This window comes from Camelina sativa, chromosome 16 (assembly GCF_000633955.1).
Source record: "Camelina sativa cultivar DH55 chromosome 16, Cs, whole genome shotgun sequence".
NCBI classification, from domain to species: domain Eukaryota; kingdom Viridiplantae; phylum Streptophyta; class Magnoliopsida; order Brassicales; family Brassicaceae; genus Camelina; species Camelina sativa.
The window spans coordinates 4,740,261-4,759,551 of NC_025700.1; the positions used below are offsets into that span (position 1 = coordinate 4,740,261).

General features: G+C 32.4%; 5 protein-coding genes across 9 annotated transcripts; 2 read left to right on the plus strand and 3 right to left on the minus strand.

Moving 5' to 3' along the window:
* LOC104753372 (F-box/LRR-repeat/kelch-repeat protein At2g29770-like) lies at positions 1,861-3,069 on the plus strand. The gene has a single exon (XM_010475636.1). The coding sequence runs from the start codon at positions 1,861-1,863 to the stop codon at positions 3,067-3,069; it is 1,209 nt and encodes a 402-aa protein (XP_010473938.1).
* Positions 4,140-6,002, minus strand: LOC104753373 (putative receptor-like protein kinase At2g30940). Its single transcript, XM_010475638.1, has 6 exons — positions 5,395-6,002; positions 5,209-5,310; positions 5,002-5,124; positions 4,655-4,901; positions 4,359-4,571; positions 4,140-4,264 (listed from the first exon to the last, which is right to left on the minus strand). The coding sequence occupies exons 1-6, from the start codon at positions 6,000-6,002 to the stop codon at positions 4,199-4,201; spliced, it is 1,359 nt and encodes a 452-aa protein (XP_010473940.1). The 3' UTR covers positions 4,140-4,198.
* Positions 8,493-10,220, minus strand: LOC104749781 (alcohol dehydrogenase-like 6). 4 transcript variants are annotated; one of them, XM_019238016.1, is made up of 5 exons: positions 10,096-10,220; positions 9,614-9,758; positions 9,499-9,536; positions 8,821-9,265; positions 8,493-8,686 (listed from the first exon to the last, which is right to left on the minus strand). In XM_019238016.1, the coding sequence occupies exons 1-4, from the start codon at positions 10,124-10,126 to the stop codon at positions 9,201-9,203; spliced, it is 279 nt and encodes a 92-aa protein (XP_019093561.1). In that variant the 5' UTR covers positions 10,127-10,220; the 3' UTR covers positions 8,493-8,686; positions 8,821-9,200. The 4 variants fall into 4 exon arrangements, with proteins under 4 accessions (XP_019093561.1, XP_019093562.1, XP_019093559.1 ...); XM_019238017.1 differs by having other exon boundaries at positions 9,662-9,749; positions 9,825-10,220; XM_019238014.1 differs by having other exon boundaries at positions 9,614-9,749; positions 9,825-10,220.
* On the plus strand, positions 13,308-15,860 carry LOC104749782 (PLASMODESMATA CALLOSE-BINDING PROTEIN 2-like). Of its 2 annotated transcripts, none has more exons than XM_010471480.2 (4): positions 13,308-13,645; positions 14,381-14,794; positions 15,493-15,523; positions 15,620-15,860. In XM_010471480.2, the coding sequence occupies exons 1-4, from the start codon at positions 13,588-13,590 to the stop codon at positions 15,795-15,797; spliced, it is 681 nt and encodes a 226-aa protein (XP_010469782.1). In that variant the 5' UTR covers positions 13,308-13,587; the 3' UTR covers positions 15,798-15,860. The 2 variants fall into 2 exon arrangements, 1 of the variants encoding a protein (XP_010469782.1); XR_761476.2 differs by having other exon boundaries at positions 13,309-13,645; positions 14,915-15,523; positions 15,620-15,705.
* Positions 17,815-19,133, minus strand: LOC104749783. Its single transcript, XM_010471481.2, has 3 exons — positions 18,546-19,133; positions 18,265-18,450; positions 17,815-18,138 (listed from the first exon to the last, which is right to left on the minus strand). Exons 1-3 carry the CDS (start codon positions 18,780-18,782, stop codon positions 18,058-18,060), a joined length of 504 nt encoding a protein of 167 aa, XP_010469783.1. The 5' UTR covers positions 18,783-19,133; the 3' UTR covers positions 17,815-18,057.

A 19,291-nucleotide genomic window follows, 5' to 3' on the forward strand; every position in this document is an offset into this window, starting at 1 on the left:
AAGCGAGATCCATTATACAAAAATAAACCACATCAAGATAATCACCAAAAGAATCTGAAAAAAAAAAAAAAAAAAAAAATAGTTAAAGGAAAAAGGCAAGAGCTCTAGCTTTTGTTTTTGCTGGACAAAACTTCAAATACAATTATCAAATCCAGCTCACTTCTGTATATAAATTAAACACTTATAACAAGAGATAACAATTTGATTTCATCTAAGGCAATTATCTCAAGCTTAGTCTTAGCTTACCTATTCATCAATTATCTCTGAGATCCCTGATAGTTTCATGTTCAATGTTAAGCACAAGACCAATTATACACTTTTGGTTAAATAAATACAGAGCATTATATTGTAACTTTGAAAAAGGATAACGTCTCACCTATTGCTTCTCCTGAATTGTTCCCATGGTTTCTACTGTATTTTTCCTCAGTTGGTTCAGAATGTCGACCTTCTGCGATAATCTTTCCAGTCATCTTGTTTCTCACTACGACGATTGTTCTTTTATGACCTCCTCTCTCACCTAACAATCTCTATGTCAGAACAAGATTGAAGTCATCTCCATTTAAAAATCATCTCTCTGACTTTTCAGCAAATCAGAACAAGATTGAAAGACTATTACTCCGAGCTTAGCTTTAGAAAGGAATCCAATAGGCATGTCCACCAAAACACACAGCGTTAAGCGTACGACTTGTACAACTTCGCCAACAAGATTTGCAATAGCACCATTTGCTAGATTCCCGTCTCTACCCTCACACCGTCTTAAAGGAAAAAACAACGAACCACCTTAAAAAGTAATAACCAAAAATCACCATTAGATTTCTCGAACTGTTACGGTTTGATGATTCGTTTACAGTTGCAAGTATGTTGATCTTTGTTAAGTATGTCGTATTATTGATGATAAATTATGAACTTCTAATTTCTTGAGCCTCAAGTCTTATTTAGCTTTCATAAGCTTGCAGGTGAAGTAGCTTGTTTACAAGAGAGCAAGTATGAAACAGTCACTCAGGAACCTGTTATCTGACACATTAGAGAGTGACTCGTCCTTCCTTCTTAATCTTTAATCTTTGTGCACAATGGGTAGAGTCGGCCACTGGTTTTATCCTTAATACAAATTTAACTATATTTTTTACGTTTTTGTGCAGTTGCACTAACATTCTTCTGCTGTAAGTACTCTGCTATCATACATATGACTATATGAGCAATATTATGAAGTTATGGTTTAGAGATGAAGCAAAAAAAAAAGTGAATTAATAAGTGTCTTTAGGTGTAACTACAACTTTGTACAATGAAAAAAATTAAAAGGTCTGAGCTTAGAATAAAAATTTTACCCTCATTCTTTACCTTGTAATTAAAAACAAAATTACCTTTATTTTTAACTTCTTCTACAAGGCACATAAAAATAATACTAGTTTACGACGAATACAAATATGTTTAAGAGGATCTCCATTTAAATTACCTAAGAATACAAAGCATTTGAATTCAACATTTGAGTACGCCATTTGAAACACAAACTAGAGTTATTATTAAGTAGAGAGAACAGAGTAGCTTTTCAGCCACGTTGAGAGACGTTTATAAAAAAGGTGATTTGTTTTTGAGACTGAAGGACAAAAAAAAAAAAAAACCCCATTATAAAAATTAGATGATAATGTATATTTACCCAAAACTTAAAATGAAAAAAATGAAATAATACAAAAGAATCGCTTTCACTAAACGAAGTTTCTGTTACTACTCATTATGGTTTCATTATAAATAGTTAAATACACAACGGACGTAACAGCTTCTTTCAAAAGTCTACTTCGTCTTCTCCCTTTCAGTTAAATTCGTTGCTGGCTTGCTGCTGAAGACTTCACACTGTGGCGCGCGATGGCTTTAATCTCTGAAATTTCCGACGACGCCTCTAACGGCGGCGATCCAAGGAAGAACCCGCAAGAAGAAGTAGAGAATCAAAACGAGAATCCTAAAGAAGAAGATCAAGAAGTAGAGAAGCTTGCTCCGGTTACTCTATACATCCCAGAAGGACTCGTCGAAAGCATCCTCTTACTCGTCGAGAGATGTAATTACCCGAAGCTATCTCTCTTCTCAAGATCCTTTCATCACGTCATCTCTTCGCCGGAACTCTACCAAAGGCGCTCGCAACTCGGCCTCACCGAACCGGTTCTTTACGCTTTGATCCGGTTCCGATTCCCTCGTAATAGGTTACCGTGCTGGTACATTCTCAACCGTAACGTTCCAAGAAATATCTCGTTACGATTGACCGAAGTCAGATCACTTCCTCCTATGAATCTTGGATCTGCTGTGGTCACAATCGGATACGAGATGTATGTGATTGGTGGAGACAACGGACGATATCGATCCACATCGGATGTGTTGCTCATCGATTGCAGATTCCACACACGTCGCTCGCTCCCGAGAATGCAGAGGAGTCGCTACAGTGCAGCTGCCGGAGTAATTGACGGAAAGATTTACGTGATCGGAGGTTGCGAGCAGAGAGATGATAATTGGGTCGAGGTGTTCGATACAGATACTCAGACTTGGAGTAGTGTCCCAGTGCCTGGTCCATTCCCTGGTCCATTCCCGATCTTTAATCAGAATGGAGCATTTATGGCATATATTGTGATGCAAGAGAGGATTTACATCATGGATCTTATGGATTGTTTCGCTTATGAACAAAGACAAGGTATATTGCACCACGTCCGGGAATTTGAATGTCATCAGATGTGTCACAATGGGTGTTGTGTGGTTGAGGATTTGCTGTATAGCATTGATCCACTGTGTCTTTCTGAATCTCCGATAGTGGCATGCGATCCCAATGATTTTGTTTGGAGACCTGTGGTGGGTGAATTTTTTTCGCCTAACCTCAACTATTACGAGTGTAAATTGGCGAATATTTGTGGGAATTTGATGGTTATAGGCCCTACTAAAGACCGACAAGGTCGTCAAGATGTTTGGTGCGTAGAGATCGTCTTAAAAAGACTTGAAGGGGGTGAGATTCAGGGGAAGGTCGTATCAAGATCGCTTGTGCTTAAATCCGTCGACTTAGGTTCCATTGATCTTTGTCGCTCTACGTTTTGATGGTTCGTGGGATGGTTCCTTGCAGTTGAAGGTATGTTTAATCTTTGATGTGCATGAACTATTGATGATGATATTATTAATTATTATATGACATTTTCTGGAGCGTTAAGGTCTTAATTAGGGTTTTCATTAACTTGCAGGTGAAGTACGTATCTTTTATTACATCTACTGTTTGTAAGCAGGCTTGGTTAATATGAAAGCAAATATGAAGCGAAAGTGGTGCAGAAGCTGTTTTATCTGACACCTTAAAGAGTAACTCATGTTCTTCTTATCTTTGTGCAGAGTGTGAATACTCTTACAATATTAGTCTTGAGTAGTTTTCTTAAGCTGTGTTTGTACAGATGCGTAGGCCATATCTTGTTTTAGCCTTTATACAAAATTAAAGTTTTTACTTGGCTATCTTCTGGGGTTTTTTTTCATGCAGTAAGTAATCACAATCAGATTTAACGAAACCTATTCTGTTTGGTTAAGAGATGACTTAAACACACATACGTTTAGCTAACCAGTGGTTTTGACTTCAATAATTACAAAGTCCTGAAGCTATCTATCTAGGATATATACACAAAGAGAAGATGTTGTGTTTGGTATATGTAACATTTGTATCAACCGAAATCTTTTGATTTGTTCTCTTTTTAACACTAAAAATATCCTCACTGTGTATCAAGTATATGAGCAATATGAAATCCTGGTACAGAGATGTGAAGAAGGTCTCTGGGAGCATAATAGACCCAATTTAGTTAAATCGATGTTTATGGTTTTATTGATAGCGATTACAAAATATAGTTGAGCATAACTTACCCTATTAGCTTGCTGGAGAGGCTTTGGAGTCAATATCTGACAGTTCAAAGTTCAAACTATGAAAAGCATAAATGTTGTAGCTAATATTAGTTGTGGACCTTGTGGTAGTGTCTAGGGGCTTACTCATATCTAAAGCTGTCTCTCATTTTTTTTTTCTTATTATGTTCTACTGTTTCATTTAGTGAATGTTGTGGAACACATTCACACCAGATGCAAAGATAAAAAATCAATACAGCTGAGACTGCTGTGAGATAAACTAAAAGAAACCTGTCTGTAAAAAATGCACAGCATAAGATCCTAAAGTAGCCGTCATGTTTTTTACTTTATTGATTCATTGTCTGATACTGATCGCGGAAACCTCGTGTGACCTGATGATCTTATGAGGTGTCTGTATTGCCTGCACCATAGACAAGAAAGTAAGGATAAGAAACAAACAAATCGATCGATATATCTTGAGGAACAAGGAACTAAAATGTCAAAAGTTCGATTACATTGTTACTCAGTAGCAAGTCATGTGGTTGGAGCATGTGAATCACATCTCCCATTTTCGGTCTTTCTTCTATCTCAGGATCAACACAACGCAAGGCAATCAACACAATCCGTTTGAGTTCTTTCATTGTAGGAAATTCAGGCAGGGTAGGATCAAGAACATCTACTATCATATGATTTGCCACCATCTCTTTGATCCAGTCCACTAGATAAACCTGCCAAGAAAAAGCAATGTTTCCGGTAAGCTAACATTGGGTTTGTGCATGAGAAAATATGTTCTATGTATATGAATTCTTACATGTGGTAAGCTTTGGTCTACAGAGACTCTCCCAGAGACAAGCTCCATTATCAAAGTCCCGAAGCAATGGACATCGATTTTCTCATCAAGATTACCAGGTGAAGGAACAAAAGTTGGAATCTCACTGTGACCGATGAATCCAACATCAAGTATCTTAGGGTTCCATTGATAATCAAGAAGAATCTTGCTTGGTCTTATGTCTTGATGAGTGATCTTTGGTTCGATGTCCTCGTGAACATACGCAATCCTGATCATCAGAACACAAACATAATCAACCATCACGATCATTCATGCTAAATAATATTTTTGGTTAATATAGTTTAAATATAGATTAGATCATCACACACCCTTTTGCTACTCCTTGAATGATCTTCATTCTCTTTCTCCAGGTAAGAGGCCGATTTCTCCCAGCAGATCCATGAAGCCATTGGTGCAAATCACCTTTCTCAGCGTATTCGTAAACAAGAACCCTAAAATTCATTCGGACTTTAGTACAAAGTCTCACATATTAAGTCACACAGGTGAGGTAATATAGTATAAATATATATATATACCTCTCATCTCCTTCAATGCAGTACCCAAGGAGTCTCACCACATTCTTGTGTCTAACATTTGCAATCATCTCAGCTCTTGTTATGAAATCTTTATCTTCGTACCTGATTGCATCTTTTGTCTCAGATCAAAACATTAAGATTCTAAGATAAATATATATGAAGGGATCAAGTAAAAAATCTAGAAACCTTTGATGGATGGGGAAGAAACGTTTGACAGCAACAGTGACTGTCCCCATCAAGACTCCACGATACACTGTTGAAGAATCTCCTCTAGCAATCAGATTGTATTCTGCAAAACCATCTGTCACATTCTTGATCTCCATGAACGTAAACACATTGAAGCTTCCAAAGCTTCCGGTAGAGGAGAAGCTGTGGATGTAGGTGGAAAGACGAGCAGAGGACCAACCAGCCTGAGAGATTCTCTGGCTCTCTACATCGTCGCCGCAACGGTTGTATGGAATCTGACGTTTGTTATTTAAGGGAATGTGTGACAAAGGGAGGCAAAGCTTTGATCTTAGTCTGAATGGTTCTTGTCTACATTTTCTCCTGTGAAAGATGTAACAGAGGAAGATAGAAATGATCAGAACTAAGAAGAAGGCTATAGAGGCAGAAGCTGTGATGAGGATCCAGAGCTTGATGCCGAAGAAGGACGTGTGTTGAGAGAGTTTGTGTTGGATCAAGTCTGATCTTTGCTTTGATATGAGTATGTTCATCACTCTGAGTCTTTGTGGTGATAAAGATGATGAATCAATGAGAGTGTGAAAGAGTAAGATCTCGAGCCACTGCTTCTGCATTCTTGTTTGAGTTGTTTTGTTTATTGTAAAGCGTTTTTTAAAAGAGTGCGAGAAGATTTAGAGGTATCCTCCTAAGATGTAGCGTAAGAGGTTACGAACTTTGTTTTGACTGTGTCTATAACCAATAGTAGGTAACAATCAGCACTATGTGTAGGATAAATCAAATTTAAATAAAATTACTATAAGTGAAATTATTGTTCTAAAACATTAAAACCAATATCAGTTTGTGTCAAACATAATATATAACTAAAGTTTTTTATTTATTTATTGAAAACTATGTTTTTTCTGTAAAAAATACGTTTACCCTGAAATCTTTGAATGTGTAAGAATTTTGATGGTAGAGAAAATATTGATAAAATGTTACTATTTATTGCAACATGTCTTTTGTATGGTTTAAAAATAAAATTCATATCTTCTTATGTTTTATTTTGTAATTATAACAGTTTTGTATGTTTTTATGTAACATAACAACATATACTAAATTACTTGGTAGTTTAATTATTTAATTATATTATATGTTAATAACAATCGGATTCTAAACTAATTTTTCTGAAGATAATCTAATTTATTGATTTAATATTTTTTATTAGGCTATTTAATTTTTTTGAGTTAGGTTAATATTTTCTATAAATGATGGATTATTATCCAAAATCTTTTTGAAAAAATTAATGAAATTCCAAAATAAACGTATTTGTGTAAGAATACATTTCACCTGTGAAATATGTGAACGTGGTAAAAAAATATATTAAATATTTATAAAATGTTACAATTTATGGTCATATATATTTTGTGTGTTTTAAAAATCAAATATATATTTATGGTTCATCCAGTAACTATAAATTTTTTGCATAATCTAATAATCACTCATTTTAAATATATTATAATATTTTTTGGATACTAAGTTTATTTACAATGATAAGGGTTATTGTCCCATTCCTTTTTAATAATACATGAATATACAATTAGAACGTATATTCCTATTCAATTATCAATATTTCCATTTTTAAAATGAATAATCACACTAAATGTTGAGATTAATTAGTTTACATACTTAGATATATAAATAATCACACATCATGATATCCCATATTACCCCTGAATTATCTCCAACTCATTTATTAGGAATTAAGTTTCTTTGAATGAGTTGGAGATAATTCTAAAGTAATATACTTTTTTTTTATTATCAATTATAATAACTATTGAAAGTTTATTATTTAAATTACTACGGTAATAATACGAACATAAAAAAATAACATTTTGTGTTTATATGATTATGTTAATAAGTTATATGTTCTTTATTTTATTAATTTTATATTAATTGATATGTTTTTATAGTCTTTTTGGAATATTTTACTTATATTGATAAATAATTTTTAGTGAAATTTTGCCTGAAAAATAGTATGTAATTATTTAATCAGTTTTAATATGTGATATTTTAATTTGTGCAGAAATAATTATTCAGTTAATTGTTTTAAAAAAAATATAATGACATGTTAATGTAATTAAGTAGAAAATTTAAGAGTATTTTGTTAAAAGGTACACATAGCTATTTGGTAGCACATCTGTTTTTTTGAAGAGTGTGCTTCTGTATTAATATATAGGAGATCATAGAGGTTTTAGGGCTTAATAGTTACTATGAACTTAACATTTTTTCGTATTGGATAATATGGATTCTTAACTTAGTTATTTTTGAAGGCGGGAGGTGTTGATGATGTAAACTTTCTACCCATCTATTCCTTTGATGAAAACTGAAAATTCTTTTAAATAAAAACAATTAATTTTAGAAGAGGAGTGATACATTCTTTTTCCTACAATCATGAGATCACATGAATCTAACTTCGGATAGGGTCGGTCCAAAACACAAACTCTTTTTCATTTTAATGGTGGTGTTAACCAATTTGTCTGCCCCCACTTACTTTCATATTGATTTGTTCCTCATTCCGTACCCTATTATTACTCAAATAAAGAGTAAAAGTAAACTATATACTTTTTTTTTCTTAGTTTCTTATCATTACTTTGCAACACGGAAAGTTGTATCTTACCCTTGTTTATTTTTGTCCACTAAAATCCGCCGCACACATTTCAATGAGCTTCAAACCTTGAATTTATTTACAAATTCTTATTTTATTAAATAGAGAATATGTAGTTACCATAAAAATAGACATAATTAAGAAAATATCACATTTGGTATCGTAGCTGTCCCAAGAGATATTACAATTACATTATTCGCTTTAGGTAAACTAACATCATATAGCAGTAGAACATCTATAAATTAAGAGAGGGTATTAAACTTGATATTCTTAGAATTTGGTAGGATTTTAAAATTTTAGAATTCTGAAAGATTTTAGGAGATTTGATTGTGTTTTAGAGTTATTCTATTAAAAAAAGAAAATAAAATGTGATTATATGATATTCTATTAGATTCTATGAGATTTTAGTAAACTTTGAATGATTTTAAAAATATTTAATAACACCAAAAAAAAACTCTATACCATAATATAACTATTACGTAACACAGAATTTGCCCTAAGTACGTTATTTCTATTGGTGGTTTGTTGGCCACGTGATTGATTTCCCATGGAGGATTTTTTTTGGCTTGAGCCGTGTGAACCCTGAAAGAATCCTGGTGGGTGAAAATTTCTTCTGGTCGTTGCGTACTCGTGAATCTACTATGTGGCTAGGAGCTGTGGTAAACCAGGCAGGATTGTTGCTTGTAAAGGTGAGGACACGTGAAAGTGAAATAAAACTATGCGAATACAACTTGGAGGAGAAATATATGATAACCATTGAAACTAGTTTGCGCAAAAGTTTAGATTACCTTGAAAACATGGAGGAGTATGTTGCAACGCTTGTTCCTACTAGACCGCATGTAGTAGTTAATTGTCCCATTGTTGGAAGCTTGTCCTTTCTCAGATTGCTCTAATAGTTGACCTCTCGTAATTTTACGTTTCATTGAACAAAAAAAGACACTGAACCACTAGGTTGCAAGTCGTTTTCAAAACAGAGAAAAGAAAACAAGACTTTTACGTTTCTAGACAAGAACCAAAAAGGAGAAAAGAAAAAAAAATTACCCAACAAAGGAAATGAAACAATCTAAAAATAAAGCATAGTCATAGTAATGCATCATGACCCCATATTCATAGCATCAGTCCACATGCTTGCAGCTATATTTGCTCTCCATGTATTAGCGAGCACTCTTTATTGTTCGTGAGTACCATGAAGCTGTTCTTCTTCTTCATCATTTTTTTGATCAACGTTAGTTTCTGCAACAGCATATCGTAGCAGTTAACTTCTACTTTTGACATAAAAATAAAACAGTAGATGGACAATAAAATATCAAACAGAACCTTCGTAGGGTTTGACTAACATGCAGAAACGTAGATGGGAGGAAACAAAGATGTCCAATGCAGCTTAATAAGTAGGAAAGAAAGATGTCCAATGCTCCTATGTTTACATAATCTTTTTAAAAATGATATTATGAACAAAAGCAACTTACCCTGCAGCTTCATGACCAAAAATTCGTGGCAAAAGAGACTGTACCAAAAAATGAAGACTTCATCAAAGACTCTTAAGCCAAATTGAAAAGATGTTATTAGCAAAGAAACATAAACCTGAGACTCCCAAGCAGAGAGGTCACTACGACATAGAGATGTACAAACCACTTAATCCTGATCTCAAGAGGTTGAGGTGGACTCACTACAACTTCCTCCATAACTAATGGCTCACCAAGACACCATGCCACCGCCGCTACAAGAACTACCCAATCAAAAAATATAATCTTTCATAAACTATGACAAAAACAAAAGACCCTTTTTTGTTTACCTTTACAGGTTATTACTCGAGGTTGCTCGAAGGAGAAAGAAGTAGAAGACAACATTGTTATCACCAAACCCCAATCTTTGTTCAAAAAAAAAAGTTATCCCTAATTTGATTGCTTCAAGTGCAAATTAGAAATAGAAGAGGAAGAAACAGAGCTTCTTCATTCACCTAACACCGAACTCACCAACCACCATTGAGCTAAGTGATCCAACCACATTTAAAATCCCCAAATCTAACGAATCGGAGGATTGTACGGAGCATCAGGAAAACGTACCTTGATGATTCTTCAAGGAACTATTGACCATTAGATTCGATCGATTGCAGGAGGAGAAGTTACGATGATTCGATCGATTACGGTTTTGAGAGAGAGAAAGAGACGATACATCAGTTTTTGGTTTTGTTGTGATAACTGGTTTAAAAAAAAAATCCTCAACAATTCCACCTTATAGCTATGATTTATACTCATATTTTATAACTAAAAAACAAACAAAAGTCTTGTAGAATCATTCAAAAGAACATTTTTTAAAAAAATTTGTGATATTTTGAATAACTGTAGATTTTAAATAAGTTTTGTAAATCATTAATTGAATAACAAGAGATTGTAAAATATTTTAAATGATTTTACATAGATTCCAAGTTGAATAACATAGGATTCTTAGAAGATTATTAAAAATCATCAATTGAATAACAAGTGATTTTCAGAATATTCTAAAATCTTCTAAAATACAAGTTTAATACCCCCTTCTAATACTTGATAAATTTATTTGCTCTCAAGTTGGGACTAGTGTAATTTTAGACATAATTCGATAATATAATAAGATAATAATTTTTTTGAAAATCCTTTGTAAATATATGGTCCCAATAATAATATAAATTAATAATTATATAAAATTATCTAAATATATATATATATATACATATTAAGTTTTATTAGAGTTCACTTTTAATATTTTTACTATATAAAAAACTTTGAGTACTATTTTTAAAACATGATAATTGTTATTTTCATTTTAATTGATTTTATAAAAATATCAATTATAACTATTAAATTTTATTTTTAAACCTCTTTTACCAAATTAGGAAAATCTCTTAATAAATTAATAGTTATTAATTTATCGAGAAATTAAAACCTCTATAAATTAATAAAATTTCATTGCCCCAACATTATTAATTTATAGAGGTTTTACTGTATAGTAGATAGGTATCACCCTGTCTATGTTTTATTACTAAACAACATGTTGTATGGTTAAAAACCATATAACTAATGATTATTATTTCATATATCAACTAACATAAAGTTGTCATTTACAGCGTATGTTTTGCCAAAACACATCTATATTACAATTCACCAACTGTTATTTTTCATAACAAACTTCATCCAATGAAACATAATATTTCTTTCTACAATTCTTTCAAATCTTAAGCAATGCAATTTACATGTTATTGTATGAGATTACGACTCCATCATGTCTACTCATGGATTTGTTCCCTACCTATACAAGCCTTGCAAATTTCTGGATTTGTTCCCTACCTATACAAACCTTGCAAATTTCTTACCTGTTAAGGACAATCATGTAAAGTTTTTTTTAAGAAAAGTGGTAATTACTGACAATGTGGTAGTTTCTTAATTGTTACCCAAAATTGTGGTATCCATTAATATTGCTCTATTAAATAATAAGAAAATTTACATGGTATATGTGCTTTGCATTACGTTTTTTTGTAAAACAATAACAAAAGAAAAAGATAAAACAAAATCCTTTACATGGTTAGAGACGATGAAACTTAGCTCGTACATGATATATATATTTTTTCTTGTCAACACTCAAATTATACAACTAAATTAACGTTAACTATTTTTTCCACTTTTCCTTTCTAAATGGACATTTCTACTTTACAATTTCGTGTGGATATAATGCAATTACTACCACAAGACAACCGCAACTTTCAACAAAGTACCGGCACGACGCAATTAAAGAGACAAAAAGTCTAATAATAAGGGTCTAAGATATATTTTTAAATGTATCTATTACAAAGAGAAAGCAATGTGGAACTGAATGAATAATGGACAGTAACAAAAAAATGTGAACAAAGTTGGTGTAAGATTAGTCAAAAGTTAGTCTTATGAGTTTGTAACATTTTTCGGTCTTACTTCAAAATAACGTCAAATCAATCAATTTGCTATTTTCCCCCAAAAGTAAAGGAACATCAACCTTAAGAGTATTCTATTATTGTTGATCAGCTACCTTTCTTTATTTCAAATTAGGTACTTTCAAGAAGACCAAAAAAAGAAAACTAAAACACAAAACTAATCAATCAATGGTGTAAATGACCATGCTTTGGTAATAATCTTTGAAAGAGTACCAAATTTGTAGTTGTTAGGCTGCGGAAAGTGTCCCACCAGTCGTGTGATGCTAATGCTATTGTCGAGAAGTACATCACATTCGTCTAAACTATGTAGGAGTAAAGGCAAAAAATAAGAGTATGTGATCTTGAATCTCATTCGTTTCACTACAAAGAAGACACGCTATAATGATGCTGATCCAGTTATGAATTCCTAGCCATGTAATAAAAGCGTATCGTTGGATCCCTGATGTAGCAAACATTTTGAGTATAGTTGCCTTAACCAAATTCACATCCATGTAACTCAAGACTTAGTAAGTCGTGCAATTTTTTTCGGAGAACATAGTTTGTCCTATCAAGTGTTTAACCTTATGATCTCGCACGTATGTATAATGCAAATGGATCCTAGCTATATATGTTACTAATTACCAAACTTTGTGATTATGTAATGAGTATGAAATCTAGTATTACATATTTACATTCATTTTTGTTATAACTTTCTAGTGTATATCCAGAATGTGACATCTTTTTCCAAAATTCTAAAATTCGTCCTTATCCAATATTTGGTCTTTGTTTTGCCCATTTATTTTTTTGTCAATTATTTTTCTATAGCAAATACTAAAATTTCCTCATAAACATAAACTAAATTAATACCTATATTTTTGAACATTTATTGATAAATTGAATAACTTTTCAGACAAAATCACCGCTGCAACTTTATGTAGTTGAAGTTTGTCATCTTTTTGTAATATGTTCATGCCAGCAACTGAAATAGCTATATGCTTATCGGATTTAATAGTAATTGTTATAGGATATTTACAAAATATTTAATAGTTATCAAACACAATCACCCTAAATTACTCAAGACTTTTACCACTTGGCAAATTCTCCTTTTTGTTAAGTCTATAGCTTTTACTATTGATTATGTCTTTCGTAGCTATGCATGTGTGAGGCCCACTACTCATCAAATTTGTTTATGCTTATTTTAGCGGCAAATTATTTGTGCTTATGTAGAGGTTCAAGAAAGAAAGAAAACTAATGAAAAAGTCCTTATTGTGATTGAAAAAAAAGTTTAAAAAGGAGAAAAAAAGAGGAACCAGGGAATAGAAGAATCAAAAGTGTGAGAGAAAAACCATCATTACTAACATCACTCACTAGAAGCAGCCCACATTACATTATACATTTCCCACAAAACCTACATCTCAAACAAATCATTACTTCTCCCTCTCTCTCTCTTTTTATTTCTCCAGCAATCTTTCCTCCTTTTTCAACTCCATAAACTCAAGTTCCAAACACATAGCTTCTCTTTCTCTTTCTTCTCTCATTCTCGCTCATTAATATAGATTGAAAGATTTTGCGGACAAAAGACACACAGGACGATTCAAAGCTTTAAAAGAGAAGAAGCGTTTGGGTTTAGTTTCTTGGAATGGGAAAAGGCTTCAGACTAGTAACCAGTCTTCTTCTTCTTTCCTTCCTCTCATCAGGTTACTTTTTTCAACCTATCATTCGGAGAAGATGAAAACTTGTTCCACAAATATATTAACGTTTCAAAATATTTAAAGCCAAGTTTGTATAAATATATATAACCCATAACTTTTGAATAATTTATAACGGAAAAACCAAAAAAAAAAAGAGAGAAAAAAAAAATCACATTTAATAACTTCAAATTCGTTATTTAAAAGCTGCAGAAAGTTAATTTATGTCTTGGGGTATTATTAATTTTTTCGTTGTTTTAAACTTTGATCTACATATGTCTTAGTTATATTTTTATTCTGCAGAATTTGTTTTCATATTCTTAATTTTTTTTGTTAGGTAAATATCTATTTTCTATTTATATTCTTCCACATTCTTGTTTTTTCGTTTCGTTATTATCAAAACTCTGAAAAGGCAATTCTTCTCTAATTTCGAAAAGAAAAACGAAGTTGCTTTTTTCTTTCATATGTGAATTGGTGTGGAGTGAAATATTATAGTCGTTACTTTTTCTTGTTCAGTTCAAAGATTCTCTATTGTCTTTTTGTTTTCTGTGGTTTGGTCTTCGGTTTTTACTTTTTGTTTTCTTAACAAGGTTTATGTTTCTTTATCCACCTCATTACTAGTGACATGATAATTGATAATTAATGTTCTAACGTTACCAACAAAATCTTAGACTTAGACATCATCATTATTAATGTTTTAACATCTTAATCCATGAATAAAAAACATTAACTATGATTTGACAGGTATTAAAGCTAGTAGTGAACCAATAGCAGAAGAAAAAGACATAACCACACCATTAGCCACAAACCCAACAATCACGCCGCCAACAACCGTGGTCCCTAACTCCGACTCTGACGCTGCCGTGGCCACAACTCCCCTAACGATTCCATCGCCACCACACGCTGCCGCCCACCCAGGTGGGAGCTGGTGTGTTGCGAGAGAGAACGTTGCAAAAATGGCGTTACAAGCAGCTTTGGACTACGCGTGTGGGATCGGTGGAGCAGAGTGCTCGGAGATACAAGAAGGAGGAAAGTGTTATAACCCTAACTCGTTAAGAGCACATGCTTCTTTTGCCTTTAACAGTTATTACCAGAAGAATCCAATCCCTAGTAGTTGCAATTTTGATGGAACTGCTGTCACTATCAGTGCTGACCCAAGTAAGTCTTTCTATATATTTCTACTTACCTAGTTAAATGTTTTATTTGTCTAACCAATGAGTTAATTTCGGATCTTATCTTGAAAGGGGTTAATTTTTATTTTTATTTTTTGTTAGTTAGTTATGTTAAATACAAACTCCAATCTGTCTTTAACTTCGGATCTTCATTGCCACTGGTGTTCCAACTTGGATCACTTTGAACTATTTTATATCATCGATCGGTAGTAGTAGTATACACTAATTAATTAAAATATTGATGCTGGGTTATGAAAAATGTTTATATATGTTTATTTGTTGGAATTTAGTGATTTTATCGAATCTAATCTATCTAGTTTTAAAACAAATAATTGGTCAATCGTCAAAACATAAAGATGTGTATCACTTAATATGGTGGATAGATAAGAAGATGTCCAATATTAAGTGTGAGTTTATCTTACTTACAAAACAAATAAATTAATTAAATTCTAATGACAAAAGTTGAATTCACTACATAATTCATATGAGTATGACGACACTAGATCTGATGAAATTTTTTTAAATTATGAAAAATAATACTTTAAAGCGTATGCTTCTAAATTTCTATGTGAAATATATATTACAAGGTTTAGATTATGTGTCCTATCCTATGTCAATCTATTTCGTCACATACATGTCGAGAGAATAAAGACATCTACGTAAAATGTTTCTCTCTGTTGACAGGTGTAGGATCATGCCACTTTCCGTCTACAAGGTATAAAAGTTTGTTATAAATGTAACAATTAAATAGGTACGTACATGCATATAAGAATTTACGAGATGACATGTTTTAAAAATGTGATGATTGCAGCACGAGTGAATCAATTTTGAACGTATCAAGTGAAGATGGATTAGGGCGTTTTGGGAGAATACCGTCACATCCAACTCCCAAGCCCGAAGCTTCAGCCTACTCCTCCAAAACTTTCCCATTTCTCTATTTCTATTCTCTTCTTCTTTGCTTTTGTTTTTATATAGTATTTCTGTTATGACTTTAATTGTTCATGTAATATATAACTAATTTCGGTTCGGCTGAATATTACTTTTTGTTTTCAGTTCCGAATCTAACGTTGATATATATATATATATATATATATATATATGAAGTAGAAAACATCCATCCCAAACGACCTTTATGCTCGAAGTATACGGTTAACTAGATTCGGACCCGCATGTATTATTTTTGCATAATTTTTTAAAAAGTATTATTGTCAAGCGAACAAACCCGTCTAATATATCTGATTGCAACGTTTAAATTTTTTTTACCTTAAAAAAATTTATTCTTCGTAATTCATATCCCCTGTATAATAAAAGAGAAACATTCTGGAGAAAAAGCTGACGTGTCGTATTTTAAAGCACGAGTATTTTATATAGTAGATACGAGAAGGTATTTTATTAAGGAGAATTCTACTAATTTGGATATTATTAGTTTTTTAAGTAATATATGTGTCTGTAATTGATGGAGAAATAAAATTGCAAAATTGTTTCATAATTGGTCTTAGTTATGATATTATATCACTGGATTTTATAAATTTTAATTGGTCATTAGATCCCTATATATCTCAGCTATTGGTATACTATTATTACTTGTTTTCATTTTTGTTGGACTGGATTTTCTAAATTTTAAGATTTCTGTAAAAACACTATAACTACATATTTTTATATAATGTTTAACTACATAGTTATCCAAATTAAAGTATTATATTCATGTCATTTTAATTGGTGATCATATGTTTTTTGGGCAAATATAGTTATTGTTTTTAGCAAAAAATAAACATTGAGCCAGTTTCAAATGATCTTCGATTCATTAGAGCTTTATAAAATTATTAGAAAAGTATCATTATTTATATTTCTGAAGATATGATTTTAAATGTATATTTTTTATATCTCATAATATAGTTATATTATTATTTTACAATACATAGTGAAATTAATTTAATTTTGAAAATATGTAGGGGATAATATTTATCAATTTTTGAATAATATTCACCAATTTTAGAATTTATAGGAGTAAAATATTGTGTATAAAAATAAATAGAATAGCAGTTGACAAATATATATATATATATATAGCAGTGGTAGTTTTATGTAATTTTATGGAATATTAAGGGTGAACAATAAATTTGGTATGGAGCTCTCTGGCGACGACACGTCAGGCTTTTTTTGAAGAATGCTTCTTTTTTAATATATAGGGGATTTACTAATTGAAAAGTGTAAATTATTCATCCCAAACTTTGCTGAACTATGGTTTGCACTTGCTGGTATTTTTTTCCACAATATTATTAGAATTTTTTTTTTTTATTATGTTTTACTTCTAATTGAATGGCAAGATTCGATCTATGATCTATTTGGAAGGAACGTTACAAATTTTTGGCTATGAAAGTCTCATGTATATAATGGAAAAGCTTCTATTTCTATGGAAACTATAATGGTGTGAACCTAGGGCTTGTTCTCTCCTTTCTCTAATTTGTGTTGTTGTTTATTGTTAGTTGGCAAGTAGTTTTCGCTTGTGGTTGTGGTTCAGATTTCTTTACAAAGGAAATAGCTTGGTATAATTTAGATTCCATAGGCATATTGTATTTGTAAATAACAAGCTTTTAACAAAATGATTTAAAAGGTTTTTTTCCTTTTTATACGTTTCTACCTAATTTTTTTTCCCAAAGGTTCGTTTCCTTTTGGTTGATGCTTAATAGACCTTTGCATGATTGCATCATTCCTGAATTCTCAGCCTTCCATTAGAGTATGAAAGAGATCACGCTTTATCGAGTTATCGGTTCTATAATTTTAGTATGAAAGAGATCATGCTGAAACCCTACATGCATGAATCCTTTCCTATAAATGCTTTTCAACTATCAAGAGTTTATGTTGCAGATGGACAAATTGTCTTTTTAAACAAGGCAAATATGAGAGTCTGAGAAGAAGTGAATTCTAGGTAGCTAGGCTTTTATGAATCTTGAATTTAAATTCTTGGTTAGATTTTGTAGCTCATAAAAATCCAACACTCATCAATCATCACAAAGAAGCTGCCTTTTTATTTGGGTTTTTTTTTGGGGTGCTTACACAAGTTTTGGGAACAATCAAGATATCAACATAAAAAAAAAACAAACAACAAAAACAGATAGACACAAACTCAAATCAAAATAAATATGGAAGCAAATAAATAATCAAAAGGGTGGGTTCTTTCTTCTTCTAGTGCTCTGTTTCTTGGTGAAATAATTCGTCAAATTGTCATTTTATTGATCTTTTAAAATTTTAAGTATCTTTCTTGAAAAGATCAACAACTCCACAACAATTCTTCCACCATGGCGTCGTTTCACGAGACGCTAGCAGAGGCTGTAAAAAAAACACACACTTTCAATTGTCAAAACATGTAACACAATCTTTTGGTACAAGAAACAATTTGAGTTGTTCTTTTAAAGGTTTTGAAGAATTTGAGAGAGTTTTTGTTAAATCTGTGACCTGATTGTCTGTAGATACGGGAAGGTCTCGGCTCGCCACGGTGCTGCTCGATGCTCCACTGACAGCATTGGTAAAACCTTCGACGAGCTTGGAGGAAACCTCGGTCCTCTTCTCTTCAAAAGTTTGAAGCAAAGATTTTGCTCCATCTATACCTCTTGACAGAGCACTGTCCACTGCATCCTTTGCCTAAATCAAAAATCACAATAGACTTTTATTAGTTTTTGTTATGTTTTGGAACACAAGTTAAAAACAACATGTAAAAGGATGTTACCAAGACCAACCTGTGTAGAGACACCAGAAACTTTCTCTGGTGCAGCTGCAGCCTCGGTCTTGACGGTTTCAGCTGCGGCTGCAACGGTTTTCCCAGCGTCAGCTACAGAAGTCCCGGCGGTTTCAGCCGAGGCTGCAACGGTTTTCTGGGCATCAGTGAGAGAAGCCTGGACGGATTCAGCCGTGGTTGTAACGGACTCTTTGGCTTCGCTGAGAGCAGAAGTTGCCTGTTCTGATGAAGCTGACATCTTCTTTGTGTTGTAATATATTGTCAGAGAGAAGCAGAGATTTATATAATAAGGTAAGCAAAGAAAGAAAGATTGAGAGGAATTTAGGAATGTGAAACGAAAGTGAGCTGTTAAAAGAGGATTGTTTCAACGCATCCAGCGAAACACTATAGAGAATCTCCAAACGTGACTTCCTTTATCAAACTCTTGATTTTGCTTATTAGCATCATTAATCTTTTATAGTTAAACAAAAAGTCATGAGTATATATAATAATAATAAGCTTATCAATGGGAAATTTTGGAGTCTTTTTTTTTCTTTGTAATAAGGGTGAACTGATTGGGTTGCATTATCTATATTCAGATGGGTCGATGATTGAATTGTCCTACATATATTGTATATGCCAGCTTCGTAATTGACATTACCAACTATGAAACAGCTCTCTTTAATGCCCCACCCTCTTCTTCTTCTTTTTTTTCTATAGATAAAAAAGTTTGAATATTCTTGCAAAGTTTGAAGGGCAAACACGGTT